The sequence below is a fragment of the Lytechinus variegatus genome, chromosome 1 (assembly GCF_018143015.1).
Source record: "Lytechinus variegatus isolate NC3 chromosome 1, Lvar_3.0, whole genome shotgun sequence".
Taxonomy (NCBI): Eukaryota; Metazoa; Echinodermata; class Echinoidea; order Temnopleuroida; family Toxopneustidae; genus Lytechinus; species Lytechinus variegatus.
In genome coordinates, this window is record NC_054740.1 from 88482284 (window position 1) to 88497218 (window position 14935).

General features: G+C 37.7%; 1 protein-coding gene across 1 annotated transcript in view; it reads right to left on the minus strand.

The window, feature by feature from the left end:
- The window catches only part of LOC121432224, a 111181-nt gene that overhangs the window by 27378 nt on the left and 68868 nt on the right, over positions 1–14935 (minus strand). The window contains exons 58-76 of the mRNA XM_041630080.1: positions 14453–14695; positions 13858–14100; positions 12990–13232; positions 11746–11991; positions 11233–11472; positions 10485–10730; positions 9969–10211; positions 8986–9228; positions 8125–8367; positions 7649–7888; positions 7018–7263; positions 6562–6807; positions 4957–5196; positions 4181–4423; positions 3418–3660; positions 2862–3104; positions 2232–2474; positions 1463–1702; positions 774–1016 (exon numbers count right to left, since the gene is read on the minus strand). Coding sequence (XP_041486014.1) covers positions 774–1016; positions 1463–1702; positions 2232–2474; positions 2862–3104; positions 3418–3660; positions 4181–4423; positions 4957–5196; positions 6562–6807; positions 7018–7263; positions 7649–7888; positions 8125–8367; positions 8986–9228; positions 9969–10211; positions 10485–10730; positions 11233–11472; positions 11746–11991; positions 12990–13232; positions 13858–14100; positions 14453–14695 — 4617 coding nt within the window. The remainder of the gene's footprint in view (positions 1–773; positions 1017–1462; positions 1703–2231; positions 2475–2861; positions 3105–3417; positions 3661–4180; positions 4424–4956; positions 5197–6561; positions 6808–7017; positions 7264–7648; positions 7889–8124; positions 8368–8985; positions 9229–9968; positions 10212–10484; positions 10731–11232; positions 11473–11745; positions 11992–12989; positions 13233–13857; positions 14101–14452; positions 14696–14935) is intronic.

Consider the following 14935-nt stretch of genomic DNA (forward strand, 5'->3'; position numbering starts at 1 on the left):
GGAAAGAGTATCTCTATATGCTATGGTGGATGGTGCATCCCCTTTCCATCCATAATGCCTTCTATAAAAACAAAATACAAACATAAGATCTCGAAATAATTTAAAACAGTTACACATGTAAGTACATGGAGAAAGTAGACCCAAGGCTTGAATGTGACAATATATAACTATGAAGAGTTCATCATCTTGGGAAACTACAAACATCAAATTAGGAAGATAAACAAATTGATAGTTTCAGGTCATCTTGTGCTTTTAATTGAAAAAATCTCTGAACTGAAATTGTACAATGATATATTACATCAATGATTGAATTTACATCCCATGATGGCATGACAATCTTTTATATCTAAAATACAAATACCCCTCCCCCTTGATTGATTGGAATTAGACCAGTCATTTTTTCATAACAAAATCACAGCATATACGAGAAGTAATGAATGGGTTTGATATTACATTGACAGGCCTACCAACCTGTAAACATACAAAATAGGAGTGATTCATTTACAAAATAGGAGTCACAGCATATTTCCCATAGATGACTGTACATAATATATGGACAAAAAAAAGGAGAATTTTCTTTCCCTATGATATAATGGATATTAAAAATTTCCAAAAAAGGAGTAACTCCTTTTAAAAGGAGTAGTTGGCAGGCCTGCATTGAGTACTAGTTGAAAGCTGCAGAGAACTGGAGTGACACCATTGATAAAATGGTTGACTTGGCATGAAAATTTGTCCTAAATACATTTATTCCAACAATTTTTGACAATACTCACCGATGACTGTCACAATGAAAGAACACTGTGCAGTGTTTCCACTTGCATCAACAGCAGTGTAGGTAACCGTTGTGGGTCCAATGGAGAATGATGCTCCATTAGCAATATTAGATTGCTGGCTTACTGAACCTGAGTGGTCAATAGCTGTAGGTTCTTGCCATGTCACCATCGCAACACTGGAGTTGGGATCAGTGTTAACTGTGATGTTTGATGAACAGTTTTCAAATCTTGGATTTTCATTATCTATTAATGATAAGAACACAGTAATATATGCATTATTTTCTAAACATGCAGGAGATATTCAAATTCAATTCAATATCACTATTGTATGACACACATAAAAATATGTATCTTTGCCTTATGCATTGTTACAATTCCTCAAAGTCTGTATATAACTTTCAAAACTCCTTGGAATGGCAATTCATGCAATTTAAAAATATTGACAAAATATTTGTAGATCACAAGATATGAATAATCCTGTAGTTCTTAGGAATTTCCACAGTATCCATCCACTCAAGAACAGGGCATTGAAAGCCTAGATTTTTCTGTGATAAAAAACAAATATTCAAATCAAATTGTCAATAGAATTGGCACCACACACAACACATATAAAGCCCATAGAACTGCAACATGTCTGGCATGTCAAGGGGTAACAATAACCTTTTTTCAAGGCTTTCAAAGACACTCACCTAAAACCTGAATGAGTAGTGAGCAGGTATTGGTATTATTGGATGAGTCTGTAGCAGTGAAGTCAACAGTGGTATTGCCGATACTAAACAATGATCCAGAGACCATTGTTGATTGCACTGTAGGAACCCCATTATTATCAGTCGCAGATACATTCCAAGTAACTAAACTAGTAGGAGTGGCTGGGTCTGTGCTAACAATGATTGTGCGGTCACAATCAGAGAAAGTTGGTGGGGTTTCATCTAGAAAAAAAGAAGAGGTGTAGAATATGAGTGAAAGAATGCAAAGCAAGAATGCCACTTTTAAACCAAATATGTACCTTATACAACCATAAAATACAATGGTAATACTAAGCAACTTCAAATTTTCAATTGAACCCTTGCTACATGAGTTTTTCCTACACGAGATCTGATTATTTTACACTTGAACAAAACTTAAAATGGATAATGGTTTGAAATTATTCAGAGCATGTTTCATCATTGTCTTTATTTCTATTGCCATTGATATCATCATTATACTTTTAATCACGCCTGTAATTACTCAAGTCGAGCAGATATAATAATTTTTGGCAGGATTTTAATTCTTACATGTACGTGTAAATGAGTACCACAAGAAATAAACACTGAGTGAAGTAGGTCACGAATCAGTGACATCGCTGACTGAATTATCTTTCACAACTTGTCAAGTTGATGAAATATATGTTTCATCAACAATAATATTATGCAACCTCAACAATGATTATTGTTATCATTAAAAAACAAGATAGCTTACCAAGCACACTGAGACTGAAGGTGCAATTATCTGTGTTTCCTGATGAGTCTGTTGCAGTGTAAATCACAACATACTCTCCAACCATCAATACAGTGCCTGGATCAATGTTAGCCATCAGACCAACAACTCCACTGTTGTCAGAAACAGTGGGAAGGGCCCAGGTTACGTTTACCCGGTCAGAATCTGAGTCAACTACAAATGACACATCTGGTGTGCAGCGGGATATTACAGGAGACTCCTCATCTGGAATCAATACAAAGCATATATATAGTCAATTATTCTAGTGCAGATTGCCAAGTTTTACAATATGCCTTGACAAGATTTAGATTGGCGCAAAGCACAACTTAACAACCACTCTCACAATCATTAGCAACTCTTTATTAGTTTATCTTTAGAGGGCAATGAAGAAAGAAGATGCATACCCAATATACATGTAAGTAATACAAAGGACAACATGACTGGATTTCAGAAGCTCAGCCTCTTTCTGTGCACCCTCAGAAATTCTGGAGGTATTACAACTCTCCCTTATTGAATTGGATTTATCTCAACTCGATACAAACTCCCAACTTTATTTTGAATCAAATGATTGGGATCTGTTGATACAGAGTTTATTCATAAGTCATTTCTCACCTGTAACAGTCACTATAAAGGAACAAGTATCAGTAAGCTGGAAGGCATCTGTAGCAGTGTATGTCACAGTGGTCTCTCCGATGCTGAAGTATGAAGAAGGATATGCCGTTGAGGTAACATTGGGTGGTACGCTATTGTCAGTGGCAGTGGGTTCTACCCAAGAGATCAAGGCTGTAGCATTACCACTATCTGTTACACTGGTTATGTTCCCTGGGCATTGACTGAGCATTGGTGGTTCAGAATCTGCATGGGGATAAAGAACATTTCAACCTTTATCCTGAAGAAAGATCTAATATCATTGTTCACATTTATGTGTTTCATGGGGAGCCCAAAGTGCATGAAATTAATGTTTATTATGGTAGACAGTCGAAATTGTGGTCAATAAAACTGCCTTTACTTATCACTACCAGACAATTCACAACATTTTGAGTACCAAATAAGACAATACTTTGCACCTCTGCCATAATGGATTTAGTTTGTCAATACATTAAAATCTTCATTCAAGGCATGGGACTTTGGGTGCCAAGATTTAACTCTTTCCCTAGATCATTTTTACCTGTGACTGTGACTGTAAAGGAACAAGTGGAAGGGTTTCCACTTGGATCAGTAGCCATGTAGGTGACAGTCACTGAACCTCCGCTGAACACGGTGTTGGGGAATTCATTTTGAGTGACTGTCACAGAATAAGAGTTGTCTGTGATGATAGGCTCTGTCCAATTGACCACTGCAGTCACTAATCCTTGGTCTGGTCCCACTGTGATATCGGGTGGGCAGCCAGTTATAACAGGATCTTGGGTATCTGTAAAGGAGGACAATTTGGGTAAGCTTGGATCATCACAACCATCCAGAGATATTTTTTCCATCAGAAAGTGTAACATACTCAAAAGACATGCCTGATATTTACAATTAATTTTAACATTTTGCACAGTTTTGCCCCTGATTTACAGTTACACTTGATCTTATAAATAATCTTAGACGCATATTTTTGGCATTATTTTGTTTCCATCTTTGTGCATGGCAAATGCTACACATGAAGATTAACCAAATAGTTAAATCAAACTGTAGATGATACACCTGAAAAATAGTATTGCATATGCACAATCAAAGATGACTAGAGAATTACAGGGGAAACTTATTTGCTATGAGTGAAAAAAAACTGTTCATGTATGTAATAATATACACGTAATACATCAAGCACGATCCAGTAGCACAATATTACAATTATCAATGTTTATAATCAAAGCATCTTACTAGTAGTTATCAATGTAATTATCAATAATTATCAGTAATTATCAATGTTTATAATCAAAGCATCTTACCAGTAACTTCTAAAATGAATGTACAGTTAGCCTGATTGCCAGCACTATCAGTGAAGACATAGGTCACTGGAGTGTCACCAATAAAGAATCTATCAAGCGGCTGGTAGTCACTGGTTCGTGTCACATCTCCACCGGGATCAGATGCAGTAGGCGCTACCCAGAATCCAACACTGTAGTTTGCATTCAGAAAGGCAACTGACCTTGTTGTTCCAGGACAGTTCATGATGACAGGAGCACTTTGATCTGCAGGTAGAATTAGACGAACAAAAGTCTGGTGATGGTGGGTCTGATGAGCAAATTACCTATGCATATTTCAAGAAGTAACTTCATTGACGTGATGATTTATATGAATACATTCTGCGATGTCAATGCAGTTATACAAACATAGAACCCATCCCCTTTCCCTGTCATAAAACCACCTCCAAGCAATAGAATTGATTCCAAGACGGGAGGTCCTATGAAGTTAGCGATGTTGTGAGATGACAGGATAAACCATGATGCACATGAATATCAGAATTAACCGTCCAAATAATAACACCTGTAATTCTATCTGTCCGATCACTATAACACCACTCATGAAACTTTCAAGTATTCAGACTTGGGAAATTTGGTTTGAAATCAATGGTTTACTTTGCATGAAAATGGGCAACCGGATTTACCTTATGCTTCCTAAATAGACCTTAACCTATTCCTTCTACTTATCCTGGCTATATGCATCGTCATTTCCTTTATACCAAACCCTCCTACTTTAAAGCTTGCAACTGAAGGATACAAACCTTGTACAATGACAGTAAAGTTACAGACTCCCAGGTTACCAGCAGCATCAAGAGCTTCAAGGGTCACCTCAGTGCTACCCAGATCAAACTGAGTACCATTGGTATGACTGGACGTCTCGTTGAGTACTTGGACATTGTCAGTAGCTACCAGCTGCCAGGTGACTGTAGCAAAAACCTCTCCAGCATCTTGGGCAGTCAGGATCATCACGGGACAACCAGGGAATTGAGGTGCTTCAGTGTCTGTAAAATCAGAGGGTCTTAGTCACTCTATGATAGTCTAACAAAGTTTTACAAAGACAATCAGGATAGGATGGAAACTTGATACATCTCATATCAAAGGACAAGTTTCTGAAAGTCCTACAAAAACATAAATACTCAGCTGAAATTAAATGAATTATTGCTTGACCTTAGTCACTTTGACAGATGCAATTAATACAATAATAACATTACTAAGTCCAATTTGCTCAACTCTAATGATGACTTTTATGGCACCACTGAATTTCAAGAATTTTGTAGCTTGTTTGATCTTGCATTATCTGTACAAGGGATGATTGCTCAAAACTTTGGTCATTGTTTGCACTGCTCAGCAAATTCAACTTGCAATGCAAAAATCATAAAATGGGACATTCACAATAAACTTATAGGCCAAACATTTAGAGTTATGAATCTGCCAGGAAGAAATTATCATCTGTAGGCCAACATTTGGGCTATGTTTCCTACTTTTCTTAATCTAAATGACATCCTGTGAATTCAATAGCATTTTAACTCTGCACGCTGATTTAATTTTTGGGGGAGGGGGGATAATAATGACAATTGTTTCTATGTCTTGTTCTTTAATTTAATTCATCCATATTGCACCGTTGATGTATGCTGATTGGTTTAAATAGCATCATGTGACCAAACAGGCTCTCAGCTATTTTGTGATGTCAAAAATGAAATGCCCACCAAAAAAAATATGCTATTCCGTGACGTCAATGATGGAATAGTCGACTATTCCATAGATCATGCAATTTCTTGGGCGCACCGGTCAACGAGTTGACTCTACCGGGCAAGTCCCGTGAAGGGTTAGCGCATGCACAAATCCGCGTTCCGCTGAGCGCATGGTTTCGGAAAAAGTAGATCAGCCTGTGCAGCGCATTATCTAAGTTCAAATTAGGAAAAGACGAACTACGTGTAGAAGAGGATATAAAATATTGTTCTACCTTATTCAGTTATTAAATGTAGGATATAAAACAAATATAACAGGCCTTTAATTCGAAAGTATAGAGGGAATTATTAATCCTTGGTTGTACTGGCCAAATTACAATTTTCCCCTCGGGAGAAATAGTAATGCCAGTACAACCTCAGATGAATAATTCCCGCTATACTTATTCAAAGCCTGGTATATTTGTATATTACTATATAGACGTCATCCAAAATCTATTGTCTTTTATTAGCTTATCAAACTTGAAGGTAGGGGAGACAACTAATTATTACTAATGTTGAATTAAATGTGCGAAATTGCAACATCAGCGTGCAAGGGTTAAAGGGCCTCTGCTACTACTTACAAGGGTAAATTATCATTGAAAATTTGAGGGTATATTGCAGTCAGACCCTGATACCTACCTTCAACAATGACAAGGAAGGAACAAGTTGCATTGTTCCCTGAGGAATCAACAACCAGGTATTCCACAACATTGTCACCAACAGGAAGAGAATCACCAGGTGAATATGTGGAGGTAACAGTGAATACACCAGAGTTATCAGAAGCAGTAGGTTCAGACCAGATCACCGTGGCACTAGGCGAGTTCACATCAGTAGACTGTGTGAGGGTGGTTGTGTTGCAGTTGGAGAAGGAGGGTGGGATTTCATCTGTTAAGGGATTTTGAATTTAGAGAAAGTTTGAGTATTTACAAAAGAATCTAAACATTCTACAATTTATATAAATCAGAAAGAAATCCACTATGTTATCAGGCTTTACCATCCATTAAAGAGAGAAATTAATTACATTACAATGACCGAACTTGTTTTGAATTTGAAAGATTCGATTCTATCATAGAGCAATAAATATGTGATCCTCACCAGTTATAGTAATACTGAAATCACAATATTCAGTATTGTTGTAGCGATCAACAGCGATGTACCGTACCAATGTGGTGCCCACACTGAACAGAGATCCAGAAGAAGCATTAACTGAAAGCTGATAAACTATGGTGTTATCAGAAGCAATTGGGGTGGTCCAACTAACCGCACGGGTAGCGGCTCCAGTGTTTGGGAGGGATGAGGTCTGGTCGCTGGGGCAGATGATAAAGACAGGTGCTTCCATGTCTGTGGAAACAGAAAAAAAAGTTCATTGAGAGTTACACTGCAACCTTGATGTGCTGCAAGCTACAGGAAGATCCATGACTTGAAATGGCTTTATATAATCAAAGTATAATAAAACATTGAGAGCATTTAATATAAATATATCATTTCTAATACAGAAATGTAAGGACTGATGTAGGCCATAGAACGAAACGATATTAGCAACATATATGTATGGCCATATGCCTGTCTTAACCTAGGTAAAAGAAATTGTTGCTGGGAAGGAAGGAGGTGTCTCAAGAATAAATTCATGGAAGCAAAGACAAAGATGTAGGTTGTAGTCAGTAAGCAGTGATGGAGTAAGATCATCATGAAGATGCATAATATAAGATAAGAATATTAACCTCACCTGACACTGTGACAGTGAAGGTACAGGTTGCAACGTTCCCAGAACCATCTGTGGCTGTGGCAGTTACTTCTGCGTCTCCAACTCCAAAGTTGGTTCCACTTGCTACATCAGTCATGACGCTGACCACACCACTGTTATCAGTGGCATTGACTGTATCCCATGTAACTGTAGCTGTAGGTCTACCAGTATCAGTGTTGACCATGATATCTGAAGGACAGGTGATCTCAGGAACAGTTTCATCTACAAGGTGGAAAAAATTTGATCTTAAGAAGGTAGCAGCTCGAGCTTGAATACCAATTCAAAGCCATGAATATATTGCTTAACTTATATCTAAGCAGTTAATAATTCAATAAAAATGGGTGAAATAACACAACTACAGTTCACTAAAGTGTATGAGGGTGTCAAAAGCAGGAATCAAATATCTAATTACATGGAAAAAAAAAACAGTAAAAAAGTGAGTAGAGTCTGAAACTTACCAAGGACAAATAGGGTAACAATGCACTGAGCTTGATTCCCAGATAGATCAACCGCTGTGAACGTGACAGACGAGGAGCCAAGAGTTAGTACTGAGCCTTGAGGTAGACTAGAGGTAACAGTGACTATCCGGCTGTTATCTGTTGCAGTAGGATTTGACCATGTTGCATTGAGGCTACTGTCATTGAAAGGTAAGGTGAGGTTGATGCTGCTTGGACACTCAGTGAAGACGGGTAACTCTTCATCTGCAAGATAAAGCATGCAAAATATCCATATCCTTCAAATACATGTTTTAGATTTTGAAAGCTTGGTTTGGAAAGTTATGTAACCCTTAAAATAATTCACCTAAATATCATTACCTGCTTTCAATTTCTAATGGTAATGTCTCCTTTGATTATTGATCATATTATACATCCAATATGTTTTAAACTTTATTGATCCACCTGAAAGTAGTGCCAGCGATGTATGAACCAATGCCTCCCTGTGAGTATTAATATTAAGCATAAATGAGATAATATCAGTAATTTTCTTCTAAAAAAAGAAGCTCATAAGTAATCATTTTCATGGATAATTCTCTGTATCATGCAACCACAGGGTTTGTGGTCATCAAGCTTCTGGGGCACTGCCTTCATTTGGTAGTCTCAACAAAAAATCCCCTTTTATCATGATATTATGCCCAGCTAAGAGTGCTGCTCAGTGGTTGCCAAGTTCACAATAAATTGGGAAAAATGAATTTTCATTATTGAGTGACTGGAAATGCTAGAGTCACGGTTATAGTATGCTGCCCTTAGAAACATTGTCTTAAGCGCAGCAATGTAGCAAATGATCGTTATTATTCATAGGAAGACTTTGGTTTTCATTACCTCTGACGGTAACTGTGAATGAACACTCTGCAACCAGGCCAGCTGCATCTGTAGCAGTGTAGGTTACCAAGGTTTCTTTGATGGTGAACAAACTACCAGATGGTATGGTCACAGTGACTGAGGGATCAATACTGTTATCACTTGCCACTGGTTCTGACCATGACACGTTGGCTGTGAAACTGCCTGGGTCGGTCGTTACATTGATGTTGCTTGGGCATCCAGTCAGTTCAGGTGGGATAGTGTCTGCAAGAGAGAGAAAGAGAGAGACAGATACTAAGAATGAGCGATGAAGAAAATGCAAAACACTACACATGTATACATAATAAGTAGTCTCGCTTGCATTACGCGATTCATATGATGATAAAATGCTGTGTTCATTGACCCTAAATGACATTTGATCTTGATCATGTGACTGAAGACTTGTGTAAGGCAATCAGTGATACTTCATTACCCTTGAGTCCACATTTCATGAACTAAATCCATAACCTTTCAAAGATATGTCAATTCAACAAATACTCCCAACATGGCCAAAGTTAATTGACCTTGGTCATGTTACCTGAAAATTATGCAGGATCTTCACTGATGCTTGATTACTCTTGCGTCCAAGTTTCATGATCCATATACTTTCAGAATTATGACATTTAACCCTTATAAGACTGGGGGGGGGGGGGCTAAGTCTTGCTCTGTTAAGCAGGTGAGACAAAAACAGAGTGACATTACAGAAATATGTAGTCTTCTATTTCATGCTTAAAGATTAGGTAACATGGGAAGGTATGCAATGAATTCTTGTGATCTTCCTGAGATACAAAACTGAAAAATAAAATACAAGAAGAAAGAGAGAGGGATAGAGAGGGTGGTAAACTATGGTAAACAGATAAAATGGGATGTCAAAGAGCAGTAAGCCTAATAATAATATGACCAATCATTCTTTATCACCACTGATTTATTTCAATTCATGAGAAAATTTAAAAGAGGGGAAATACCTTGGACTGTGACGTAGAATGCACAAGAGCCAACATTGCCAGAGGAATCGGTAGCCTGATAGAGGACTATACTTGTGCCAGGTTCAAATACAGAGAGTGGCGGTATCATATTGCTCAGTGTAAAGTTGCCGCTGTTATCACTGAAAACTGGTTCCGTCCAGTTCACAGTTGCATTGAGAGATCCAAGGTCAGGCTCCACAGTGATGTTTGCTGGACATCCACTTGCAACCGGTCTGTCAACATCTGACAAATTAATATCAGAAAAAAAAAAATCAGATATCAGGCCAAATGAACTCTTTTCATTGCATGGAGATGGTCTCTTATACAATTTAGAATATACAAAATCATTTTTCAAAAAGTATATGTAAAGTAATAGAATATTACATAATATCTACTTCATACATTAAAGGGTGAAAAAAATATATTTCTGTATATATAAAAGTGTATTAAACAAAAAATGTGGTATACACAAGTACCTAGTTACAAGGTTTTGTGATGATTTCATTAGGACCTTACCTAGTACAGTCACAACAAATGAGCATCTTGCAAAGTTTCCATTAGGATCATAAAAGATATAAGTTACAGTGACCCCGGGTCCGATGACAAAGACTGAGCCACTAGAATGGGATGAATTTTGTGAATCAACGCCAAAGGCATCTGTTGCAGAGATGGGATCCCAGGTTACGGCTAAACCACTATCGTTTGATGGTGCATTGACATCAAAGTTTGAAGGACATCCAGTGATGACAGGGGGAGTAATATCTGCAAAGATAATCAATGCTATTTATGCACGGTAGTCACTTTAATGTGAAACATTATTTAGTTTGGGAGGAGGAGGATAAGGAGGACGAGGAAGAGAAGAACAAGGATGAGGAGGAGGATAAGGAGGACGAGAAGAACAAGGATGAGGAGGAGGAGGAAGAGGAGGAGGAAGAGAGAAAGGAAGAAGAGAAAAGGGAAGGAGAGGAAAAAGGAAGAAGGGAAGAAGTGAACAAAAGGGCGAAGAAGAAATAACATGTGGATATTGAGACAACAGTATCAATATTTTCTCTCAAGACAAAGGTATACAAATTAATTTTCATCTTTGAAAGAAAACTGAGAATGAACACTAAAATTGTTGAACATGTACCTCATGAGAACCTTTTCAAAATGCAACTCATTCAGTAATAAACACAGGCTGATGAAATGAGAACAAGATTCATTTTACATATCAATATGACTATTTACATCAGTTTCCAGCACAGAACCCTAGGCATTCACTCACCAGAAACTGTAACATTAAAGCTGCATTCTCCGAAGTTTCCAGTCGCATCAAAAGCAGAGTACACCACAGTAGTGATTCCGAGTGGGAAGCTGTAATTTGGATAATGTGTCTGGTTCTCAAAGACCACTGCAACATTGTCAGTCACTGTGGGAACTGACCAACTCACCTCACTAGTGGTGTCATTTCCTGTGTAGCCAACGACGTTGCTTGGGCATGTGGTATATGTTGGGGACTCTGAATCTGCATAATACGAAATCCAATAGGAGACAATGACATCTTAAACAATAGACAGAATTCTGCAGGAACCAAGACAGCAAATTTTTTGCTTAAGGTACAAGTATGGGTAAAGCACTTTTGCAAGAGATCATATCATAGGAATGTTTACCATAAGATCGTTATTGCATCCTTTTCCCCCTACTTTTTATATAAAGAAGTGTATTTGACAAAATAATTTGACGATATTGATAACTTAGGTATGGTCCTACATTTCATTAAGAAACTTGATGGATTTACCAAGCACCGAGATGTTGAAAGAGCATGTGGTATTGAGTCCAGCCACATCGGTAGCAGTATAGGTGACAGTAGTGACACCCACAGGGAAGGACGATCCTGGAGCATAGTTCTCTGAGACTGTAGGGGCACCCGAATTATCCATACCCACAGGAGGTGTCCAGACAACTACCGCTTGATCTGTTGCTGCATCTGCCTCCTGGATGATATCACCCACAACACAACCCTGTAGAACTGGTGGCTCATCATCTGTAGGTCAACAACATTTAATGAAGGTTTATCAACAAGAAACATTGGGTAGCAATAAACTAACAATTTCTACTGCTCATAAAAGTCACTTCCTGTTGGAAACATACTCCTTCATTGTCTAGAAATTATAACTCCATCTTGAGGAGTGAAGATGAATGAGCCTTCTATTATCAAATTTGTAAGTATCTGACATCTCTATTCTGGCTTAAGATTTTTAATGAGATCAAATATGGCACAAGCAGGAAAAGTCAGAAGATGCAGAATGATCTTCTATTTTTCCTTCATGCTTGTTCTTTCTGAGAGACAGTGATTGAATTTGATTTCAAAGCTGTAATAAGAAAGAAAGAGGAAAATTCTCAACAAGAGAATGATTCATGGTTCAGAACATATATCATGCAACTTGTCATAGGAAGTTGCAATAGACTTATTTATATCTGTACTTCCAATATTGCCAATGCATTCAAGGAAGATTTGTCATTGGAGACTAGTTCATAGGGCCACGTTTCATATGATTTGTTATGAAATCAAAAGTTTGTGATTGCCTGAAAAAAAGAAAACAAATCATCTTAATGAAGCATTACCAATAACAAGTGATATGAATAGATATCTCCAGGAGGGTGTTTTACAAAGCTGATTTATGCGAGACTCGCTCATCCCGTGCTGGTCTTCAGTTCCCAGTGGAACATGTTCACTGATTGTACACGTTCTTATGTGCTAAGTCATTCAGGGATCTATTATGTAGCACAAGATATGATCACAAGACATTCATACCTTACAAACGGCTTTATGAAACACCCACCAGGGTAATTCCATAAATTATGAACATGTCTGATCCCCTATGTGTGGTTCCTATTAAAACTGCAATGCCCTCAAATCATCACAGCTTGAGTAGTACATAAAATTAAGGATAAAATGGAGCAATATGGAGAAAAATGGAGCAAAATCAAGGCATTGATTATTCTATGGAATTGCCTTCTTGGTTTATCATGTCAACCTACCATAAACAATGACATTAACATGGCAAAGAGCAGTATTTCCGTAAGCATCTTGAGCTGTGTAGGTGAATGGTGTACTGCCAAGATTGAAGGTACTTCCTACAGGTATAGCAGGGGTTGATGTGACTGCTACTGTGTTATCAGACACGGCAGGCTCTGTCCAGTTCACAACGGCACTGGCTGTTCCATTATCAGTGGGGACAGTCACATTGAAAGGACAACCCACAAAGACAGGTGGTTCCTCATCTGGAGTGTGGAAAAAAAAATCAGACATTATAAAATACTATTTGTGAGAGTATCCATACAGAATTTCTTGTAGAAATGGCATTGTTAACATAATACAAAATCTTTCATAATCATGAATTTTTTATCATGTTTGGTAAGCTTTCATATGCAAAGCTGAAAGCTTTATCAGAACTTATCTATACAAGTCATCGCACCAACAGGATGGGCCTTCACATAGGCAATGTCAACATATCCTTAGAAATTGAAATGAATGTGAATTATAACATAACAACAAATTTTTCAAATATATAACTGCTTATCTTTCATTCTGGAATGCTTAGGATAGGAGGATGATTTGATTACGATGAACTGGGCTCCGTAACACAAAGATTGATGATCAATTGCTGAATGGATTGACCATCAATATATCAATGTTGCATGCGCATTTGGTTTAAAATCCAGGAACCAATCGAAAGTGTTCTTTCATATTTGCTATTCATCGCTAAACTTTGTGTTACAGGACCCTGGTCTTGTTGAGATCTTTATGCATGCATAATTTTTTTTTGGTAAGGATAGATGTATATGCACAATTTAGATTATGCTGTGTGGCACTGAAATGAAAACATTATTCTAATCAGGGGCTTACCAGACACTGTTACAGTAAAGCTACAAGAAGCCTCATTGCCAAAACCATCCGTAGCAGTGTAGGTAACAACTGTGTCTCCCACTGGGAATTCTGAACCAGACTGTTTATTCAACATGATATTAGGTGTGCCTTGATTGTCAGTGATGTTAGGAGCTTGGAATGTCACCATTGCTGTAGGGGATCCTGGATCTGTAGTTGTGTTGATACTAGATGGACAACCCTCAATGACTGGTGGGGTTTGATCTGATAAGATATATAGGTGAAGAGGATTTAAAAACATATAGTAGCTCGGAGAGGTTTAATAAGGTCAACCCACTGCTAACTGGAAATGGATAGTCCCTTTACAAGCCAATCTTAATTGCAGAATTTGATAGTCAGCATGTTAAATACAGGATAACTAAAAACCAAATTCTTACAAGGACCTCCCTAATAAATGGCAGCAAAAGTTTCTTATTTACGAAGTCTTCAAAATTTTTGGTTGAATCTTATATTTTGGAAATGTACGCATTATAAACAAGCTGATTATTTCAAAATTAGATTGCGGAACCTGCAAGGGTTTGACTGAATTCAAAGCCATCGGTGGTTACAAACTCACCATTAACAGAAACAACAAACGAACAAGAAGCCATGTTTCCAGCAAGATCTTGAACACGATAAACAACAGTTGTGTCACCAAAGTTAAAAAGGGAGCCTGAATGAGTGGAGATGACCGTGAAGACCCTTCCTGAATTGTCTGCAATTGTTGGAGCTGACCAAGTGACAACGGCCTGTGAGCTGGAGTTGGTGATGTTATAGGTGATATCCGAGGGGCAGTTCACTAGCGTTGGGTTCTCTTCATCTGCAAAAAGCGATATTGCAATTACTCAATAAGTTTAAACTACCTATCATGTTAGCATATTTAGCAATATCTAGCATTCAATGATTGGTCACAAGAACTTTTAAAATGACAAGGAAAAATTATTTGATCGCGACCTGTATAAACATAACCTTACTAAATATATATGCATGGGTAAAATATGTTTTATCACTAAATCGGTGGCTATCAAGGGAATAGGTTGTAAAACGATGCTTCAAAGCT